Here is a 24,146-nt window from a genome sequence, read left to right as displayed (position 1 = left end):
CGTACGGGTACGTTACTTTGCGCAGCCGTGCCATTCTGCCGTCTCTGTTAATAAAACATAAAGAACATAAAGACAAATAGATGGCCTCTTAAATAATTCAGTGCCTGCTTGGCATTAATACAGCCCACAAACAAAGAATAGGAACCCGCACCACCGCTCTGCTGTAACCAGAAAGTGACGTGGCAGGAAGTGACACACCAGAAGCTCTGCCTCTATGCGTTTAATCAAAATGACGTCATCAGGAAGCAGTCTTTTTTGGTTTGCGATTTTAGACCACACATTTTTTTTTCTACACACACACACACACACCTACACAGGTTGAACTGGATGGACAGTTGTCTTTATTCAACCTTATCAACTATGTAATTTAAGAATACAGTTAATGTATTACTTTTCATTTTTATTATTACATTTAATTGAAAATACATCATAGGCAGTGTTTTTTTTAACCACTAGTGCCCCTACATTTCACATTCAAAAATGATCAGCAGCCATAAACTTTCTCACTTCTTTGAGCGAGCCACAAAAACTGCAGTTTACCTAAGGATAATGCATGTTGTGTTGTCATTATCATGTATTATCCGTTAATTTTTAATAAAAAAACTCAATAAAGATTAAAGAAAATTTGTATTTAGTTGCAACAAACAATTCATGTTTATTTTTATTTTTTGTTAGTAAAATGTTTTCCTTTTTGAAGGATAGGTAAGTCCAAGAGCAAATATGTAATGTATTGCAGCTTACCAATCCTTAGATGTAGTGGTTGCATTAGTTTTAATTTTTCATGCGAAAAACATTTTCAGCAAATACATAAAATACCTGCTGACCTTGATAAAAGTGTAGTGTCCTTGTTATTTTCACTGAACTGAACTGAAGCACAATGCCATCTTTCTTCTGTAAATTCCCCTACTCCCCTTGTAATGGAGATATAAAGAGGAAGATAAACCAGTTATTCATCACTGTGACTACATAACTTTATGACCACCTATCTATAACTGAGTATGTCACCCTTTTGCCCCCAAAACAGCCCTGAACCACTGAGGCATGCATGCCACTAGACCTCTGAAGGTATGCTGCAGTATCTAGCACCAAGCCACCAGTAGCAGATCCTTTAAGTCCTGTAAGTTGTGTGGTGGGGCCACCATAGATAGGACTTGTTTTTCCAGCACATCCCACAGATGCTTAATTGGATTGAGATCTGGAGAATATGGAGGCCAAGCCCACACCCCAAACTTGTTGTGTTTCTCAAACACAGCTCGCTTGAGCTATTTTTGCAGTGTGGCAGGGTACAGTATCCTGCTGAAAGATGCCACTGCCATTAGGGAATATGGTTTCCATGAAGGGGTGTACTTGGTCAGCAACTATGTTTAGGTAGGTGGTATGTGTCAAAGTAACAGGCACATGAATGGCAGGATCCAAGGTTTGCCAGCAGAACATTGCTGAAAGCACCACACTGCCTTCACTGACTTGCCTTCTTCATCTGATGCCATCTCTTCTCCAGGTAAGCGATACACACACACACACCTGGTCATCCCCACGATGCAAAAGAAATTGCGATTCATTAGACCAGTCCGCTTTTTTCTATTGCTTTGTGATCCAGTCCTGATGATCACATGTCCATTGTAGGCACTTTTGGCTGTGGACATATGTCAGAAAGAGCACCCTGACCAGTCTACAGCTCTGCAGCCCCATACACAACAAACTGTGATGCCCATTTTTTCTCCTTTCACCACATCAACTTCAGGGACATGTTGACTGATTAATCCCACTGACTTTCAGATGCCATTCTAACCAGACAATCCGTGTAATTCACTTAACCTGTCAGTGGCCATAAAGTTATGGTTGATTGGTATATGTTTGTTGATGGATTAGTGTGTGTTTTTTTAGACTAAATAAGGAGAGTAGCATGGCCATGAGTGACAACTGTGGCTCCTTCATAAATACGGTGCAGTGAGTGAGCATTGTCACCCAGGTACAGGAAGTGTGTTAAGGGCAAGATTACCAGGTGAAAATAAAAGGGCAAAAGGACTGAAAAAAAGAAAATTATTGCAGCCACCACATATACGAACTAGTAAGCTGCAATACATTACATTTTCGCTTTGGGGTTTAGGCACATTTTAACATACTCTAACATTTGGTGTTTCTTCTTTATAATTTGTATGAGATAGCATACACTTTTTAATTTTTTTTTTTTTAGAGTTAGCATATGATAATACATAAAATATTTCTATATAAGGTAATTTAATAAACTTGTCATACTTTGTGCCAGAAGCATGATTTATGAATTTATGTACTCCAAAGACATGCTGGTAGGTTAATTGGATCCTGTCTAAATTGTCCCTAGTATGTATGAATGTGAGTTAGGGACCTTAGATTGTAAGCTCCTTGAGGGCAGGGACTGATGTGAATGTACAATGTATATGTAAAGCGCTGCGTAAATTGACAGTGCTATATAAGTACCTGAAATAAATAAATAAATAAATAAATAAATAAATAAATAAATAAATGTATTTGATGCTTGCAATAAGTGAAACAATCAACAGAATAAAATGTGTACTTTGTTCTTCAGCATTTCTTACTGCCATGACAGAATAAGCTGAAAAGAAATACTGCTGCTGATGGGCCTTTTTCACATACATCTATAAACAAATGTTTTCAGCTGGCTTGTTGGTCTAGGGATATGATTCTTGTGGAAGGTACTATGTTAAAATCCTGGCCCAGTTTTATGTTGATTCAATAATATCATGGAATGCTAGTGTTTTCTCTGTAATTTTCTAAAATTCTATTTTGCAAAAGAATCATAGTTAAAGAAAACCTGCTACTGAGAAAAATACAGAGGATGACTTTGCAAACCTGCTTTTATTATGATATACCTGGCTGTCTCTGGCTTTCACATGTGCTGACCAAGCCATCTTGAAATCAAAACTACATATTAACATACTTGTTCCAGGCCAGACACTCAATATTTCGGGGGTGGAACACAAACCAACCTGCCCCCTCAATCGCACAGATGGCCATCCTGCCCCCCTCACGCAGGAGACGAACGGGAAGGTGGCATTCGGACAGTGGGTGGGGACTCCTAGAAGCTGCCCCTGGCCCCCTCACTCACACTTGCACCCCCCCCCCCGCCCGGACGGTTCAGACCGGAAGGCGGCCATCCATGTCCTTACCTTAGGAGGTGGTGCTGGATCCGGGGTAGGGCCCCTCCACCTACTTCAGCTTGCCGAGGGAAGAGTCGGCCGTTGCTTCTCCTCCTGGCCGAACAGGAAGTGGGTCCTGAGACCTGATTGCCCAGAAGTCCTAAGACTCACTGCCAGTCAGGTCTCAGGACCCGCTTCCTGATTGGCCAGGAGGAAAAGCAGGAAGACATTAGCAAATATTAATTGAGGAGCTAATCATGTGCTTCAAAAAAGAAAAAAACCCCTATGAAATCCATGCGTCCAGCACTCTGCATGTAGATTAAGGGCCAGGCGCATTGATTTAGGGGGGCCATGCCCCTGCGCCCCTACTAGAGCACCCGCCACTGCACTCAGGAATCATTGAAGCCATTGAATCAATATGGCAGCCAAAAAAGAGTATTTTCGCTATTCAGTGTGCTGGTTTACCAGCATTTACTGTATACACTATACACTACACTATACACTAAAATGCTTTTAGAGTAAGGCCGGCCATACACGGTTCCTGCTGAACCAGCTGTGATTCGAACCCTTAATGGGCTGGCTGAATGTACCAAGTTGATTGATCAATCAACTTGGGTACTACAAGCCTGCTGGATTCACTTGCGATTATCACAAGCGGTAGCTATAGCCACTAGCAATAATCATTGTCTTCCCCCAGTGGGGACAGCTTCCCCTGCCCACTCCCGCCAGGAGAAGACAATTGCTGATTCCCCTGTCAGCACTGCCTGATTGATGGGGGGATCGTGCAAGTTTCTTGCAGGAAAGAAATTTGGACGTTGTATGGCCTGCCTAACTGTCACAGAGTAACTGTGACACTTTTGTGCTTACTGGTGCTCACAAACTGGAGATTTCCAACTCAATGGTTTATGAGTTGCCCTGGTAGTACTATTTTGCCACACCTTCATTGCATAGTAAGACAACATATAGTTTTGCTTTGTGTTAAATCAAATATATAAATTTACCATTAAAGGGTAACACTACTTTTGTGGATAAAATAATAGCAAATAAAAAAAAATAATGTAGCATATACAATTGCGACACAAGTCATATTATAATTGAATGTTATGAAAAATTATCTTTCCTTTTCAATCTGCAGCATTGTAATTTTCTGTGTAGCACTACCCCCCAGGAGCCGCTTGAATATTATACAGACAGTCCTTACTTCTTCACTGGCAGCCAGGTACAAGGTATTTCCTGCAGCCAGGTACACACCATTAGGCTTAATGTAGTCAAAGACCAGTCTAGGAGTGTTGTTTTTGTAGCTTTATTTTGTGGAAACTTGGATAGGGTAAGGTATTTGTAGTAGGATAATCCGGAATAAAACTATACAAAACGTGAGGACTCTGGCTGATCTAGAATTGAGTAGCAGGTGAAGTCTCTTGCTGGGAGCACATGACTGTAGAAATCAAAAGTATGAGCAAAGTATCTTAAAGTGTAGGACAGGTAGACAGAGCTCTTCAGGTACAAGCCAGTTACGGCAGACTGTTTGACGTGTATGTAGTATGTATGTAGTAGCACTGAGCAAAGTCCCATGCTGTAAAAACAGTTGGACATGCTCTTCAGATCACTAGCTAGCGATCCCTTTTAGTTTAGATCCTTGGCTGACTGTATTAGCACAAAGGGGTAGCATAAAGGGGTAGCCAAAAAGAACTGGTCCCTAAATCATTGGCCTGTACTCACTGGAGTTGCAAACAGATCCTCTCAGGCACAACTCCCCCTCAGTCAGCTCCTCAGATGCACCAGGGTCACTCCTTCCCTTTTTTCCTTTGGTTTAGAGTCCACTCACACTTGTGCGACTTAAACATTGTGTGATTTCAATTGCGACTTTGATGTGACTTTGGATAAGTGCGATTTTGTTACAACTTTGGCTTTGACCATTGTAATCATTTTGTTTGTGCTCTTCAAAGCCATTCGTTTGGTTTCTTTATTTTCTAACAAATTCCATCGGTCGAAAATTGATCGACCAATTCAAATTCTGTGTGAAGAATAGCTGGTTGTTCCCAGGTGCAAAACTTGGAGTCATTTACCTCAAGAACAAGCCCTAACACAATCCAGTGTAAACCCTGTCGGAGACTTGACCCTGAGTTAATATACGGAGATATTACAAAAATTTTGTTATAGAATTTAGAAATACAGAAATATCAATAGCATTTTTATATACAGTAACTCTAACCTCAGCCCTTGACCTTTATCTTAAGCTTACCCCTAACCTTCACCTGTAACACTAAGTTAAGCCGTTCTAATCTGTACTTACCTTGCCCTGGTTGAAACTGCTTTATTATCTTGCACCAAGGTCAGCACAGAAGAAACCCACAAAACACACTGATTGTCAACCTGTCACTTGCATACTTGGAGATTCCTGAGAGCATGCACTTGGCTTTTTAGAACTTGTTGTGTACACAGAGAAGACATTCAAGAGATGGCAATGTACAAACAGGCACCTGCAATGCCTTTGTTTCAGGTTTTCGGTTTAGATACACTCACAGGCAAGTCACATAAGGGACATTGAAGAACAGACAATAAGAGCAAAGCTGCAATTGCTTCTATGCTGTTTATTTAAGCTGTCTTTGTATATTTCATTAGTGCCTTGGTATCTTATCATTTAAATCCCTGATAGTATTGCAGAAAGTAGCAGTGTTCACAGCCAGTGTTGCTGTACACAGTGTGGATTTAGTACATTATTGTACGTATTATGTAGTATGTGAATTCTGGCCGATTTAATGTGTTACTTTAGCTTGTGGGCTATTGGTGACAAATGACTCTTTATTGACTGTTTTCTGTCCTCTTCTGTATAAATTCAAAGTCACTATTACACCGAGATATACATTGTAAATTTAGTTACTACAGTAAAACCTTGGATTGCGAGCATAATTTGTTCCAGAAATATACTTGTAATCCAAAGCACTTGTATATCAAAGCAAAGCAAAGCAATTTTTTTTTACCACTACTATTTCTTTATACTGACTTTTGAAATTTACAAATGCAGCAATTTAGAAATTGGATGAAAAGTTTAGCACTGGGAAACACTTTTTGAAAGATAAAAAGTGCATTTTATATACAACTATATAGATCAGCCCAAAATGAGGGACAAATGAGGAGGAAAGAGGGATAGAGGGACATTGTTCCAAATCAGGGACAGTTGGGAGCTATGACTTAAGCATGTCCTTTCTTAAAGTCTATTGTGTACAGTTGATGCCTGCATGCAACTCACGTATGCTTGTGTGTAAACAATGGAGGAGACAAAGCTCATTTGGACAATTACAGTATCTGTTGTTCATTGAATGACTGGACATTTCTTTAGCAAGAAAGTCAAAAACCTCTTAAGCATAGTAAATAGGAGCCGAATGTCAGGCAGCATCGGCCAGTTCAGTAGAAACCGGCTGACATTCGGCCCATGTGTACTGCACCTGGTCGGACAGAAGGCGGACATTCAGCCAGTTTCGTCAATAGGGCATGAACGAAAAACGTCTGATGATCGGCTCCCAATCAGCGCTCTCAGCCAATGGCTAAGGGCGTTGACCAGAGTGTTCTGGCGGGGGACGCCCCCCTGTCAGAACACAAAAGCACAAAAGGGAAGATCGCTGTACTAACATCGCATGGTTAGTACAGCTGCTCCTCAGGGGCTGCTAGCAATAATCACTGTCTTCTCCCAGCGGGAGATTCTCACTGGATTCTCTTATGATTATCGCTAGTGGCTGCTATAGCTGCTAGCAATAATCACTGTCTGCTCCCAGTGGGAGATTCTCACCGGATTCTCTTATGTTTTTCGCTAGTGGCTGCTATAGCTGCTAGCAATAATCACTGTCTTCTCCCAGTGGCAGATTCTCACAGTATTCTCCTATGTTTATCGCTAGTGGCTGCTATAGCTGCTAGCGATAATCACTGTCTTCTCCCAGCGGGAGATTCTCACTGGATTCTCTTGCGGTTATTGCTTGTGGCTGCTATAGCTGCTAGCGATAATCACTCATCATCCTTCCATGACGGGTCCTCCCCTGGGATCTTCTCAGTTGCCCAGCTTCTTCACACAGGATAGACAGCCCAGGACCATTCCTCTGCCGCTGTGGTAAGCCCCAGACAGGCTTCTGGGCCCACCCACACGCCGCAGCGACGTGGGCCTCCCAATCGGAGGACCACGAGGTAATACTCTTAGCGCATACCTGTCGGCCAGGAGGGCCAGCAGGTGGACAGAAAACGACCTCAAAACATGGCGTCTGTCCCATAAATACCCTCTCCCAGGATGCAACTCGGAGGGCCACCTCCACCGAGTTATCCCCGGGACAGAGGAGCACTCATACACTTCGACGTGTTGCCTTTCCAACACTGGCCCAAAGTAACAATGACACCCACAGACACAGTGCGAAATTAAATGCAACTCAGCCGAGCTGGAACAGAGGCAAATCTGACTATGTATGAACAAATAACCCACTAAATTTACCTATCAGCAGTATATTAGAAATCTACCAGCGCTAGACTTACCTCCTATGTGCAATTATTTTGCACAGGGCAACCCAGATCCTCCTCTTCTTGGGTGCCTCTTCGCTGCTCCTGGCCCTTCCCTCTTGTTGAGTGTGCACACAGCAAGCAGCTTGCTATGGGGGCACCCAAGCCGAGCTGCAGCTCCGTGTGTCCATTAAGACACGGAGCTGCCGTTCAGCCCCGCCCCCTTTCTCTCTCAATTGGCAAACCGACTTTGATTAACTGGATGGAATCTTATATCATAACTATCATAATGATAGCGCTTGACCCCTGTTGTTCAGGCTATACGATCTTACAGGATCTTAAAGAGGAACTTAAAGTGTTTGTTACTCTAAAAAATAGATCCTGTTCCCTTAAAGCATGTTAAACAGTGCTGGTGCTGTGTCATTTGGCCCGCTGTATCACCTAAAATACCTGGCTGACCCTGCCTGGTTCTGCCCTCCCCCCTGTAAACAGACTATGGTTTATCATGGCTGCTGAGCCCTGACACCGTGGTATGTTTATGTGCCTCTGTCAGCCGCAGCCCTGCTCTGTTCTTCTCTGTCCTCCTCTCCCCCTCCCTCCCTGGCTGCCAGTTCGAGACACTGCCCGTCCCTCCCATCCTGCTGCTATAAAAACTGTAATCTATTCATCCCATCCCCTCTGCTATATAACGATATGTGTCCCAGTGTCTGAGCTATATAAAAAAGATGCTGATTTTTTACTTTATATCTGAGCATCTCCCAGCGCTCACGTGACTGCATAGCTCTCTCTTCTCTCCCTCCCCTCCTCTCCGTCTGACGTGAGTGGGAGTGTTCGGCCCTGCCCACTATAGCTGTCAGCTGGGAAGAGGAGAGAGCTGAGGAGTCACGTGAGTGCCGGGAGACGCTCTGATATAAAGGTACAAATCTGCATTTTTTTTATATAGCTCAGACACGGGACACACTTCCTACCCCTAGCCTGTAACTAAGTTACAGTTTTTTTGGGTGGGGAGTGGGGGTGCGAATGCTGATTATTATGCCCCCTTCAATGACGCAGCCTGGCTGTTCCATAAATGGGCAACTGCAGCCTCCTGGGATATGTGGGATGGAAGAGGCTGTGAGAGCAGGACATGTCATTCTGGATTAGGCCAGAATAATGGCAGGAAATAGGGCTTCCAAGCCTCCAGAGAAAAACAAGAAACAAATAGAACCCCCCCTAAAAAAAATTAAAAAGTTCCACTTTGTGTTGTATTTAAAGAAAAAATCTTTAAATGTATTGCACAATTACAGTTAGTGTAGGTACCTGAATCTGCCTTGATCGTAGCAACCTGTAATATTCTGTACAGCAGGGCTCTTTTTTTTTAATTAGTTTATTACATTTTTAAAGATATTACAAATAAAAAAACAGAAAAAAAAAGAAAACACATAAAAGAGTCACAACAGCACAAAAGGACTAGCTCAGGAGAAAGGCTGACTGCATTGCCACATAAAGAATTATTTTCTTTTCACAATAGTATTATCTGCAACCGACTATGGCAGGGATCCCCAAACTTTTTAGGGGCCAGTTCACTGTGCCTCAAACTGTGAATTCAGGATGGACAATGCCACAGAGAGTGATGCATCCGAATTTTGGAGAAATAGGACCATATCATCCGCATACAATGCTGTTTTTTCAGTGACACTACCGACTTTGCCCTCCAGAGAGGACCTGAAAGTCGAAACCAGAGGCTCAATCATCAAAGCAAATAACCCCAGTGACAGCCCTGACAAGTGCCCCTAGCCACCCGAAAGGACTCTGAAATCACCCCATTGAGTTTTATAGAAATCTTTGGATATTTGTAAAGGAGCTGAATCCAATTTGTGTGGGCCTATACCCAGTGCTGTATTTTGGCCTAGGCCAACAAGGCCTATGGCTACACTTTGCTTTTTTGCCGCCCCCCCCACGAAAAAAAGCCCACGCACCCTCCTCCTGGCTCCCGCCATCAGGGAAGTACATCTGAATTCAGTGGCACTGGCATGGCTAAGGGGGTTCGGGGGGTGGACCACACCCAGGTGACACCAGGAAGCAGTAGTAGTGGGTGCCGTTAGCACCGCCCCCCATCGGCAAAGAGGTGATTTCTTCCCCTGCTCTGTTTGCCAGCAGTGCTGTGAAAGGGGAGAGGGGGGGAGAGAGAACCTGGAACCTGGCAAAAAGCAGAGTGATACAGAAGAGAAAAAGAGAGAACTGTGCAGGGTAAGCCAGAGAGGAAGCACCACCAGAGAGGGAGCCACGCTATACCTGCACCACCAGAGAGGGAGCCATGCTGTACCAGCACCACCAGAGAGGGAGCCACACTGTACCCACACCACCAGAGAGGGAGCCACGCTGTACCCACACCACTAGAGAGGGAGCCGCGCTGTACCTACACCACCAGAGAGAGCCACACTGTACCCGCACCACTGTACCTGCACCACCAGAGAAAGAGCCAGGCTGTACCCGCATCACCAGAGAGGGAGCCACACTGTACCCACACCACCAGGGTGGGAGCCATGCTGTACCCGTACCACCAGAGAGAGCCACGCTGTACCCTCACCACCAGAGATAGAGCCACGCTGTACCTGCACCACCAGAGAGGGAGCCACGTTGTACTTGCACCACCAGAGAGGGAGCCACGCTGTACCCGCACCACCAGAGAGGGAGCCACGTTGTAACCGAACTACCAGAGAGGGAGCCACGCTGTACCCGCACCACCAGAGAGAGAGACACGCTGTACTCACACCACCAGTGAGAGAGCCACACTGTACCCACATCACCAAAGGGGGAGAAAGACAGAGCCACTGCCAAGGTACAGTCATGCTACACTACTGACTAGAGTCGGCCTGGGCAACCCAGAGTTAGCGAAAGTCCAGCCAGAGGGATCACTGTTTCTGTTTCACTGGGTCTGGTAAGAGGGCCTTTTGGCCATTATCCATCACTGTACCTAGGGCCTGAGCCAATAGAAAGTGCCTAACCTGCTATCCTCTAGGCCTTATTGACCGCTACAACGTCCCTCCCTGTCCTCTTCCCACAGCGTCCCTCTCTGTCCTCTTCCCGCGGCATCCCTCTGTCCTCCTCCCACTCTGTCCTCTTCCCACGGCGTCCCTCTGTCCTTCTCCTATGTCATCCCTCTGTCCTTCTCCCCCCACCGTCCCTCTCCTCTTTTCCCACGCCGTCCCTCTGTCTTCCTCCCATGAAAATGACAGGGCGGGTCTTAAAAAGGAAGGGGTGTGGCCTTGACAGGAAGGGGTGGGTCATATTTAAATTAGGGAGTGCGCATGTTTAATCAGGCCTAGAGCAGCACAAAACCTAAATACACCACTGCCTATACCTATACCAATTGCGAACAAGACCACCCCCATATACTGCCAATCTACAGAGTCGAATGCCTTTTCAAGGTCTGGAAAAACTAGGACTCCTTCACTAGATATATCTTAATTGAATGTGGGTAAATAGCCTTCAGAGGTTAAAGTGTTATTAAAGTCTCTTTTTTTATTGTTAAAAATAACTAACATGTCTATACTTACCTGCTCTGTGTAGTGGTTTTGCACAGAGCAGCCCTGATCCTTCTCTTCTTGGGTCCCTCTTAGGCGCTCCTGGCCCCTCCCTCCTGTTGATTGCCTCCACAGCAAGCATCTTGCTATGGGGGCACCCAACTCGAGCCGCAGCTCCCTGTGTCCCATCAGACAGTCCATCAGTCCATCAGACACATCAGAGTCGTGGTCCGCCCCTGCCTCCTCTCCTCATTAGCTTACTGACTTTTAAAGACAGCAGCGGGAGCCAATGGTGCTTCGCTGCTGTCTCGGCCAATGAGGAGGGAGAGTCCCGGACAGCCGAGTCTCTCATGTAATATCGATGGATCAAGATGGGCTCAGGTAAGTACTAGAAGGGCTGAAGGGGGCTTCTGAACACAGAAGGCTTTTTAAAAAAACCCTTCTGCCTTTACAACCACTTTAATATCCGTGTCCTTACCAGGCATGAAGGCAGTTTGGTCTGGGTAAATGACATGTTGAATGACCGCCATGAGCCGCGTAGCTAGACGTTTTATAAGAATCTTAAGGTCCATGTTTAGTAATGAGATGGGCCAATATGACGTACACTCAGTGGGGTCCTTTCCAGGCTTAACAATGAGCATTATATGAGTCTCGTAAAAGGATGGGGGGGAGATAACCATGCTGAAAACAATCCTGTTATAACTGAAGAAGTCTTGGTGAAAGAAGCTCAATATAATGTTCATATCATTCACCAGGATGCCCGCCAGGACCGGGTGCTTTACCATTAAGAAAGGAACCAATAGCTGTGGCTATCTCCTCCTCCATAAAGAGGGCATCCAGTAGCTCACAGGCCTCAGTTGGCAAAGTGGGTAGAGTGAGCTGCTCTATCAGGGCCAGGAAGTCTTCAGTAGGATAGGGCTCTAAACAGGGCTCAAGTCCTGCGGGAACGCATGGGAGCGTTGTTCCTGTACATTTTGCACAGCAGGAACGCCGTTCCCGTTAGCAGCAGGGCCCGGTAGGCTGCCTGCCCTGGGGCTGCTTTGTGCTGTTGCTGCAGCGGCGCCCAGGGCCAATCCTTGGATGCCCAGGTGCAGAGTTCTTCCCTCCCTCCTTCCTCTTGAGTACCTCACTCAGGGCTGGTGCAAGAATTTTTGACACCCTAGGCGAAACCTCATTTTGCCGCCCCCCCTTGACTCTGCCCCTAATTCCACCCCCTTTGCCCTACCCTTGTAAGATGTGACCTACCTGACACATACACTGAATCACCTACCTGCCACATACACTGACCCACCTATCTGACACATACACTGACCCACCTACCTGACACATACACTGACCTACCTACCTGACACATACACTGACCCACCTACCTGACACATACACTGACCCACCTACCTGACAGATACACTAACCCACCTACCTGACATATACACTGACCTACCTACCTGACACATACACTGACCCAGCTACCTGACACATACACTGACCCACCTACCTGATTCATACACTGACCCACTTACCTGCCTCCTATTTCGTGAACTACTCACCCCCCATCCCCCACATACAGCTCGATGTAGATGGGGAGGATCCATCCTCCTCCTTACCTCTGTGCTTCTTTGACCATCACATCAGGGCTCTCCTCAGCACTGTGCGGGCAGTATTGCTTAGGTGTCCCCGCCGGCGCCACCATCCAGCCGCTCCATGGTGCCCCCACTGGCTGGAAGGTCAGCTAACAGATGCTGCACCTCTCAATGCTCTCATCTCCACCGAGCTCCGCCCCTCCGCTGCACCCCCCAGACACACAGAGCTGCACCAGTGGGACAGGCTGGAGCAAAGGAGTCCCGGCGCTGTGAGATATTCCTGTGTGAGGACATGTGACAGTGGGACACATTGGGAGATTGGCGGCACACATCGGATGTGTTCCTGGGACAACCGGCCCGACACTGAGCTCACACATGCCTGGAGCTTCATCGGGACAAAGGCTGCGGCTGCATCCTAGGTGGTAGTGCGCCCTAGGTGGCTGCCTACTTCGCCCAGTGGTAGCGCCGGCCCTGACCTCACTGCAATGTTTGGCGACCAGCCACTGTAACAAAGTACCACTCCTAGACTGGTTTCTGTGATAGGCGGAACACTGATTCAGTTTCCCGGCATTGGATCAGTGTTCCGCCTATCACAAGAGCTGTCGCTGGTCTCGGAGGAGGAAGCGAGACTTTGTTACAGTGGCCGGTGTTCTGACATATAGTGTCCTCCTATCAGATAGTGTCCGCCCCGTACTGCGCAGGCGCAACGCCTGCGCAGTACGGAGCAGCAGGAGATGCCGAAAATGTCCGAAGTTGATCAGCTGACCATCAGCTGTACACGGCGCTCGGGCACCTGTTAGCGATGGCTGTGTAAGAGGGCCCCTCGCAGGCTCGCTTCGCTCGCCACGCTTCGGGTACGGCCTCGCTGCGCTCGGCAACTATTTATTCTAACTCTATGTCCACTTGGATAGTAGGGAATGATCCTGGACATAGGGTAAGAATAAATGCGCAGGCGCCGTGTACAGCTGACGATCAGCTGTTGAACTTCGGAGACTTTCGGCGTCTCGTTTGTCCTCCGTACTGCGCCTGCGCAGTACAGGGCGGACACTTCTGGATAGGGGACTGTATTCGACAAGACACCGGCTGCAGAACATTGCAGACCCAAGCTCCGTGACACAGCGGGAGAAGCCCGCTGTGTAAAATCAAGACACAGGTGAGTCTGCAATGATGAGCACAGTGAGGTTGCATTGATGGGCACAGGTGAGTCTGCACTTGTATATGTGTATGTATATATATATATATATATATATATATACACACACACGCACATTTTTATTCTTGAGGTTGGGGGAATCTTGGGTGAAAAAGAATACAAATCCGCACAGAATGATACAACGGTTTTAAGTATGTACAGCAGAGCTCTAGGCCAGTCAGAGCTCTATTACATTGCTCAGTGGTGTGCACAGCACACAAAGAATTATCTCCCAATTATTCCTCATTTTGACCTTCTTTTATCTGCAGCTGTTCCTCTCTTTGGCCTTATGTACTGTGTGTACCTTCATAGAAATGGAAATGGAAATTATAAAGCTAAAGTTTAGCTGAAAAAAATCTCTACAGCTTTAGCATGGGCGTCCGCAGGAGGGGGCAAGGGAGATCAAGTGCCCCCCCCCCCCCAGAATCGTCAAGGTGTTGCAGCAGCCAGCAGGGTCCGCCGCTGCACTGCAGACTTTTTTCTGAGTCTCTGTGTCTCTGAGACTCTGACATCTGTCATCTGATGTCTCCCCTTACCCCAGCCCCGGCCCGATCATTCGATGCGATGCTCGCCTCGGCCGCTCCTCTCCAGTCATTAGCTGCCAGCCTGCTTGTGTTGTGTAGATCCGGCCGGTGCGGCACCAACCCCGCCCACTCAAGTGGCTGAGTCAGAGTCATTGATACACTTCCACCTGCCAGTGCTGCCCTGGGCCTAGGGAATCATCACAGATAGGAAATACTGAGGCATACGCAGTGAAAAACCACAGGTAACAGCAAGACTCAGGAGGAGCATTTTTATATATAATATATTGCTTTGCTTGGAAAGTGGGACAGCTGAGCTGAGCTATAATTGCAACTTTCTGGAAAGATATGTGTGTGTACAGTTTAAGCGATAATTCATCTTGACTTATCACTTTGTATTGGATTGGAAACATGGGCAAGGTTACTCAGGCAGCTGCATACCATGCCCATATAGCCTAGAGAATGTACATCTTTTTATATTGCAATACATCTGTTGTGGCCATATTTTGATCTTGATGAAATGAATTATTAATAATCAGTAGTGCCTGTTTACACCTGAGCATAGTGTCTCTTGAAGCCTGACGCTTGAAAAAGTACATGAGTTCCTTTTGGAAATTGTGCATTTTGTCCCTAATAGACTTCAATGGAAGCTTGTAAGCAGGTAGAGTTCAACTCTGCCTCAGCGGGGTAAACTAGTGTTAATTGTGTTCCCGGGTTTTTCTTGACGGGTTTTCTTGGGTCCAACCCTTTGGTCTTGTGTACTATAAAAAGGGATTAAGCAAATTGCTTAAGCTTGAAACTGACCCAAAAATGTACAAACAAAAAAAAAAACCAACTTAATCAAAGATGTTCAGCTCAGGTATGAATAAGGGCCTAAATGTATTATTTTATTTATTTTAAAGTCCATACTAAGTCAAAATGAGGGTGAAAAAAGCACTTGTGGGTTCAACCAATCATAATTTGCATACTAATTCTTCATGGTGTGCATAATACATATTTTACGTTACAAGATGTCATCTCAGAAAGTTGTGAGGTTTGAGGTATTGACCACATCAGTATGCTGCTGCTTTTTCCTTGTCCAGTTGAAGACTGACCTGGGTCAGCCCAGGCTGCAGGGAGGTCAAATACCTAGTTGTGCTGTCTGGCAGGGGTATATGGATCTCGAAACCAGCTGAACAGAATTACAAATCATTTGATGGTTAAAACTATTTGCATTTTTGAATTTGAACTATGTATTTAGCGATTTGCTTTAAATGTTAATATCATTGTGATAACGAATGTATAACGAAGACACGTTTTGGAAAGCATTTTATCACAGTTAATGAATTGTCTACTTTTAGTGCAATTCATTTTTATTTTACATAAAAAAAGAGCAGGGTTTCTTTATCTTTACCTATTACATTTGGCGGAGTTTATATGATAATACAATATAGCCACAAACATTTTAAAATGAGAACATGTATGAAGTTTGATTATTTTTTAACCACTTGATATCCGCGCTATAGCCGAATGACAGCTACAGCGCGGACCTGAATTCTCGGGAGGCCGTCATATGATGGCCTCCCCTGTGCACGCGCCCCGCGCGCGCCCTACAGGGTGCGTGGAGCACGCTGTGATCAACGAGTCACTGAGACTCAGGTGATCACCGATACAGGTAAGGGGCCGGTCCCGGCCCCTTACCATGTGATCAGCTGTCAGCCAATGACAGCTGATCACATAATCAAAACAAAAGCTCTGTGATCGTTTTTTTTTCTCCTCGTGCTGACAGTGCGAGGAGAAAAAAAAGCTGATCACCGGCTCATCAGCAAGGGACATCGGTCCCGAAGAGGAGGAGGCAATAATGCCTCAATTGTGTCACCAGTACCCCCTGCCAGTGCCATCTGACATTGCCACCTGACAGTGCCCACAGTGCCCACCAGTGCCACGTATCAATACCCATGAGTGCCACCTATCAATGCCTACAAGTGCCACCTATCAATGCCCACAAGTGCCACCTATCAATGCCCACAAGTGCCACCTATCAATGCCCACCAGTGGTGCCAATCAGTGCCACCTAGCAGTGTTGCCTATCAATGTACCAGATCAGTGCCCATTATTGCCACCAATCAGTGCCCATCACTGCCACCTATCAGTGCCCATCAGTGCCGCCTCATCAGTGCACATCAATGAAGGAGAAAAATTACCCTTTTTAAAATTTTATAACAAAATATAAAAAAAAAAAAAAAATTTTAAATTCTGTCTTTTTAATTTTTTTTAACAAAAAATAAAACCCGCAGAGGTGATCAAATACCACCAAAAGAAAGCTCTATTTGTGGGGAAAAAAATTATAAAAATTTCATTTGGGTACAGTGTTGTATGATCGCGCAATTGCCATTCAAAGTGCTGAAAGCTGAAAATTGGTCTGGATAGGAGGGGGGTTTAAGTGCCCTGTAAGCAAGTGGTTAATGCATATCTGTAATTATGCTAAAATCATAGTTTTCACTAACCTCAGAAAGGCTGCCATCTTGTGGTGGGAATAAGTCTTGCCTTGCAACAGAAAAACATTATACAGTATTTTTTTAGCAGTTTATCACTATTCTCTGAAATATCTACTCTGGAATAACGGCATTTACAGAATAAATGCAGTCAAAATATTTTTGTACAAGCAGATAAAATTTCTGAATGCAAAATGAACAATAAAATATTTAACATCAAAATGTGAATTTTTTGTGGTTCTCTATTAAATATGTGACCTTGTAGTATTTTATTTTTTTGGATGTCTTCATCTTCTCCATACCCTCACAGCCTGATATTTCGTTTTGAAAAATGTCTTAATATTCTAGCTCAATACACAACACAATTTTGTGAATGAATGTAGTGCAAGACAGCTCTATCACACTGTAGCTCCCTATAACACCCCTTTAGACCGACTATCACAGTCGTACATTATATTACCACTGAAGCGTTAACGTGAATGGACAAATTGGAATGATCTTGGTAATCCTTGATGAAGGGAGCAGAGGCAAGAGGATACAGGATTCAGAAGGTTCATAAAAATTATTTTAGGAAGCAGGAGATAAATTCAAATCAAGAACCTCCAAAGTGATATTTTCAGAAAATATAACAAAGTTCTGGTGCTGCAACTCAAATAAAATGAAGAGATATCCCAGAGCAGTCGGGCGCAGGATGAGCAGTCACAAGCTGCAAGCATAGTATTAAGAAAAAGCAATCCTCAACTCCTTACTTGCTCTTAAAAACCCTTGAGGTTTATTAATTATAAAATAAAATAAAGGACATGGTTATATGCAGCAGTTGATACTTTCAGAAAATAGCGGAACCACATGTTGCCCCTGCTACTCTAGGGGAGGGAGGGTGCAGGTCCTGTTCAAAATGTGTGTAGCGGTGACCCCGTAAGGGCTGCTAATAGACTCTGTACCTCACTGATTACCTCGACTCTGCAAATCCTCCATTACCTCTGACACCCTGGGTTCAGTCATATTACCAGTCATATTACCAACTGTATTAGTAAATAGAGACTCACACAGTATTAAAGAAACAGTTCAAGTATGTTTACTGTATTAGTGAGAACACAAAAATAGGTATATCTCAACTTTGTCAGATAGTAAGAAAACACTCTTATTTTATCTATACTTATCAAAAAGGTAATATAATGGTGAAAAGTTCCTTTAACTGTAAATGAACACAAATATTAACCCAATCACAGAAACCTATGTTAACAGGTTAACAGGAGGGTAGACAGCTGGCACCAGGGGCGTTGCTAGGGGGTGGCTATTGGGGCTATAGCCCCGAATCTGGGACCCATAGCCCCGAGTCTCTTGCCGCAGGGTCCCTGCCTAACCAGCAAGTTGCGGCTGCTGCAGCAAGCGGGCAGGCTGCATGAGAGAGGCGGAGGAGAGGAGAGAAGCAAGCAGGCGGACGAGCAGAGATGACGTCTCTCTACGCCCGCTCCACATCAGCACTCTTTACAGCCGGGCCTCTTCAATTTGGGAGCGAGGTGTGGCGAGCAGCAGAGATGACATCATCTCTCACTGCCCGCCACACATCAGCGCTCTTCCGCCCTCACAGCATGGTGGAATGGAGGTCACGTGCTTCCTGTCATCGTGGAGCCCCACTTTGCAGCCAGACCCCCTTGCTTCAATGTCGGAGGTGCGGCGGGGAGCAGCGAGATTACATCATCTCTCACTGCCCACCCCGCATCACCACTCTCCTTCTCTCACTAAATGGACCAGTGCTGTCAGCCTGCCACCAAAGCAGCGTCAATGCACATTTGGTGGCACTGGCTGGCATGGCAAGTGACAATCCACATCAGTTGGCAAGTGACAACCCACATCTGGTGGCCGGTGACGTGGCAATCTGCAAATGGTGGCAGGTGACGTGGCAAGTTACAATCCACATCTGCTGCCAGGTGAAAGTGGCAAGTGACAATCCACATCTGGTGGCAGGCGACATGGCAAGTGACAATCCACATCTAGTGGGAGGTGACGGTGGCAAGTAACACGCTGCATCTGGTGACAGGTGATGATGGCAAGTAACATGCTGCATCTGGTGACAGGCGACGGTGGCAAGTGACACGCTGCATCTGGAAGGAGATGTGGTGTATGGTGAGTTGAACCCACTTCATTATATATTAGAATGTAACAATATAAATAATGCACTTCAATCACCCTGACACCAGATCAAACATTATGCCATGATGATTGAAGTGGCAACACCAGCCATCGCCCGTGAAAAATTGCTTACCACCGGTCTCCCCCCCGCGGGCATGCAAAAAGGTTGCTGACTGCTGCTAAGGGCTCTAGCCCCAGATCTTTTGCAGACCTAGCAACGCCCCTGGCTGGCACTATAGCTTCTGTGTCAGGTTTCTCCCTTCTGCCTCCTCAACTCACAGGTCATTTAATCTTGCACAATATAAAGAAACAATATACAGACTACTATATTCAAATTGGCTGGCTCCCATTAGATGAAGTCCAATGCAATTAAAGCAGATGAGGGAAAAGGATAACAAAAAGTAAAAGGGTATTTCTTGAAATCCAGATGTCTTCAGCTAGCCTTGTTGTGTTGTAACTAAAGTAATTCTTGATAACAGGGTATAGCAAATTTGGCAGAACTTTAGGTTATCCTTGTTGTATTGTATGATCCTAATGGTGTTATTCAGTATAGCTACTAGAATCAAAAATGTGAACTGGGCATAGATGTCTGCTTTCAGTGTTCATTATAAAATAAGAACTGACTTTGGTGGAACTACAAGTACCACCAGCTGAACTGTGTGAATGATGTCTGAAAGCAGTGTCTTTAACAATAACACCACTCTGGAATTCAGATACAGTTGGCAACGATGTAGATGATGAGAAGACTCTAACAGGAACTCTCTCTGTATCCTCGCTCTGGGAAATGGCAACCGCTGCACCACGCTGCAGCTCACTGGGATCTGAAGTGCAGGCGTCTCTGGATGACCTGAAACACCCTCCGGTCCACTGCAGGGAAGAAGCGATGCTGCCTGCAGATGTCCCTCTGGGTATAGCTGTCTGGCTCCCCACTGTGTAGACCACAAATCAACAGCAGCTCACTGTCACACAGACCTCCTGCTGGCAGAGTCAAATGACATCCCAAGAGGCTGATCTAGGCCGCGCCAGCCCTTTTTTAATCCTTTCCCAGCAATTTGTTCTGTCCACTCAACATTCCTTTAACTGTAGTTCAGATCAGTCCTGTTGGCATAGTCACTTCAGCATTCTCAACTACACATCCCATGATGCTTTGCTCTAAATCCTATCACAGGAAAAAGGAAATTGACACATAGAGTCCAGCAAACACTAGAGGGAGCCAACCCCACATTAATAACAAAGAAAATGTCTCTGAATTACAGGCATAATAGCCAGCTCATGGCTACATGTGACCTTGTCAAAGTGCTTAAATACTGTGTATTAACTATTAACTTTCTAAATATTAATTAATATTTAACTTGCTTATTGCAGGGAAATAATACACTTTAATGTTGATTTTTTAAATGACTAATTCCATGTTGTCTCCTTGTGATACTGTGGCCTAGTAAAAGCTGCTTACATAGTGTTCATTCACAGTCACCAGCATATATAATATATATTTAATTAGAAAAATCTAAAAGGGGTGTTGTGCAGTAGTGTGCATGTATTAGCAACAAGTGCGAAACCAAGGCCACTTTGTGAAAGTGCGGCAAGTCTGTTCCCATTCGTTTTTCAGTTGAGGATAGCACTGGACCCATAGGTTTATTTTACAGCTAATGTTATCCTAAGGTATTATTGTTGGTGAAAATGTTCTGGTTCCTGGGCAGACAGTAGTTTGGCTTGTAGTGTGATGTGAAAGCATTGAAATTTTAGCCCACATCACTGCTAAGAGGTCCAGATACAACTTTATTTCGTTAAAGGTCAGGGGTCAACAAATCAACAAGTAGTGAAATGGGGTTCAGGGGTCTAAGTGCCCTTTTTATCAGGGAATGGTATTATTTCGGTGTGAATTCAAAGCACAGGCCTAGTCGGCAGCTTGTTTGGGCCAAGTCAGATAAAATTTATGAATGCAAAATGAACAATAAAAAATGAATCGAAAATGAACAATGAAAAGTTGCTAACTCCACCAGCTTGAATAGGAGCAACTTTAAAGCCAGCGGGTTTGCCAAGCTGGCACTGAGCCAATGGTCATGGGGGGTGATTAGAGGACAAGTTTTTTTCTGCAGCTGTAGAAAAGATACCTGTTAGGTCAAGGATTCTGCTGGAGATGGTGAAGTGCGGAATAGGCGATGTTCAAGCCTAATACTGCGTGCACACGAGCGGACTTTACGGCAGACTTTTTCAGGCGGACTTTTCGACGGACTTTACGACGGACTTTCTGAATGAACGGACTTGCCTACACACAATTAACCAAAGTCCGACTGAGTCATACGTGATGATGTACGACTAGACTAAAACAAGGAAGTTCATAGCCAGTAGCCAATAGCTGCCCTAGCATCGGTTTTTGTCCGTCGGACTAGCATACAGACGAGCTGACTTTTCGACCGGACTCGAGTCCATCGGAAAGATTTGAAACATGTTTCATTTCTAGGTTCGTCGAACTTTTGGGGAAAAAAAGTTCGCTGGAGCCCACACACGATCGAATTGTTTGACGGACTCCGGTCCGCCGGACCAAGTATGCCGCAAAGTCCAGTCGTGTGTACATAAGTTTAGCAATATTCAATGTGGCCCCATTCTAACCCTCTTCCCTGCTTGATAAACCATAAGATTAGCCTCTGAAACCTCTCATCAGACTTCATCCTTCCTATCGCTTGAGGCTGAAGATGTTGAAGCAGATGTAAAATCTTGTAGAGAGAGGGGTGAGATTAAAAGTGAGCCACAAGGAAGAGGAGTGCGGGTCTTTTACTCCCTACTGACATGATTAGGAAGTTGCTTCCACTAAGTTTTTTGGTGCATAGTTATGTGTTTCCTTATGCATGTACTTACCAAATAGCTGGTACTTTTACCATGGTTGATACACTGCAGGCAGAGCCTGCAGACCACAAAAGTGTTGTCAGCAGCAGATACAGTAAAGCCCACAATGCAGAGGTCGTCGAATATGCAACCTATTCAAGTACTCACAATCAAGATGCTAGGTAATTGGAAATTAAAAAAAGAAGCTAAAAACAATACTAACAAAATTTGCATGTCACTGGTCAATTTTTACAAAGTTGAGGGCTTGAGTGTTTCTTTTTTAATAGTACAATTTGCTATAGTTTTGTTATGCCCTTTGTTTGACAATCCTTTGCTTATTAGCCTTGAACATGGCCAGAATTTATTTTCAAATTTGCCCCCATACACTTTAATAGGGTTTGGATTTAGGTTTGCAATTTCTGGCTTTAAAGTGGGTTCTACGAACAGCCTGCAAACCTAATCCAGGCACATTTGCTCATGTTTAACTGTTAGCTTTGAAACAGCTTGACCGGGAAATCGTCACTTGATGTCTATTAGTGCCTTAAAGGCCTCATTTCATACTTCCAATAGAAGTGGCACCCCCCTACACACCTCTGTATTAACAAGCAGCGAGTAAGCAGAGAATGACAAACTTGAGCAATATTGAATGTTTGTAAGGCCTCTTGTACACTGCAGCTTAAAAACAAGCTCAGTACAGCTTTTTTTTTTACTGAACTAAAATACAGCCCATTAATTGTAATGTGCCTAAGCACACAGGCGCACAAACAAGCGCCGTGCATTGTTCAGTTAAAAAAAAAAAATTAGAAAAATCTGCATTTTTGGTCAATAATTTACACCTCATGCCAAATACGTGCAAGTGTGCAGAAATGTCCATTTGCATATTGTACAGAATGAGAACACGAGAATAAATTTGCGCGAAATTGCATGAAATTATATACCACTGAAATTACGTCTGAAAAAGTAGATGCTCAATCAGGAGTATCATGTGCAAGAGGCCTAATTGTTGTCTGATTTGTATTGTACAGAAGTTTAATGTTCTTGCAAAAAAAGTGGTTTCATTAGCATGCCCTAGCTACATAATCATTACCAACTGCTGAAGTTCACAACTATGAACAAATCCTGTAGTTAAGTGCCATGACTCAATTGACTGGCCAGGAGAAGTAAGGTTTTCAAGCTGCAATTATTTATTTCTGAAACACCACTTTCATTATGTCTCCAATTTGTCCTTTAGGAATACAGTATGTTCCCTACCAGGTAGCCTCCTTGACGGTATTCCCGAGTGTGGCTCGGGGTTAAATTTCAGCACCATTAGCGGTAACCCCGAGTCACACTCGGGATTACTTCTCAGGATCCTGGTGCACTGGACTTACCTTGTCCCAAGGATCCTGCGATGTCCCCCTACGGTGTCTGCGGGCTCCATCCTCCTCCCGAAGCCTCTCCGTGCCAGGCTCCATTCCCTGCAAGCGTTGTGACGCACGGGGGCGGAGCCTGGCGGCAAATTAAACAATGTAAAATTCATAACACATACAGTACTGTAATTTTACAGATTGCAGTACTGTATGAAATAATTTCACATCCCTTTTGTCCTCAATGCTTTGTCCAATGCCCTGCATGCAGTTTTATATGATATATACTTTTCTTTCTGCCTGGAAACTTGAGATTGTCCATAGCAACCAAAAAGTGTCCCTTTACGTCAAAAGTGGCTTTAGACCAACTAGAAAACAGCGATAGTAAATTAGAACACTTGCAGAATTGAGCGATAGTGAATCGTGGGGAAATTTATTTTATTATTATTATTATTTTTAATAATTATTTATATTTATTTATTATATTATCATTTACGATTTTGTGTTTCAAACTTCATCATACCCGGGATATCTATTAGACTCTTGGTGGACAGATATAAGTGTGTTATTGCTAAGAATTACAGGCCTACAATATAAAATGCCAAATTTCTATGCAAAATAATTGTACCACTTTGAGACGCAAAAATCTGAAATAATCATACCGCCAGGGAGGTTAATGCATAAACCAAACGCATGATAAAATTGTTCCTAGATTTTGTTACCTAGTAATTCATCCAAAGTAAGCAAATGCTGTACCTTGCTTGTCATTTACAGGACAATACTATAGATTTTCTGGAATATGTGGCAGCTCTAAATCTAGTTTTACGAGGAAAACTTGAACATAAATTGAAGTGGACTTTCAAGGTTTATGACAGAGATGGAAATGGCTGCATAGACAAAACAGAGCTTCTAGAGATAGTTGAGGTAAGCTGTACACATATGCTGCATAACT

The 24,146-nt window shown here is 44.5% G+C and overlaps 1 protein-coding gene across 1 annotated transcript in view; it reads left to right on the top strand.

The window, feature by feature from the left end:
- The window catches only part of GUCA1B (guanylate cyclase activator 1B), a 74,772-nt gene that overhangs the window by 32,936 nt on the left and 17,690 nt on the right, over positions 1-24,146 (top strand). The window contains exon 2 of the mRNA XM_073615751.1: positions 23,969-24,118. Within this exon, the coding sequence (XP_073471852.1) occupies positions 23,969-24,118 (150 nt within the window). The remainder of the gene's footprint in view (positions 1-23,968; positions 24,119-24,146) is intronic.

This window comes from Aquarana catesbeiana, linkage group LG02, assembly GCF_042186555.1.
Source record: "Aquarana catesbeiana isolate 2022-GZ linkage group LG02, ASM4218655v1, whole genome shotgun sequence".
In the NCBI taxonomy this organism is placed as follows: domain Eukaryota; kingdom Metazoa; phylum Chordata; class Amphibia; order Anura; family Ranidae; genus Aquarana; species Aquarana catesbeiana.
This window is presented reverse-complemented; position numbering and strand designations above follow the sequence as displayed.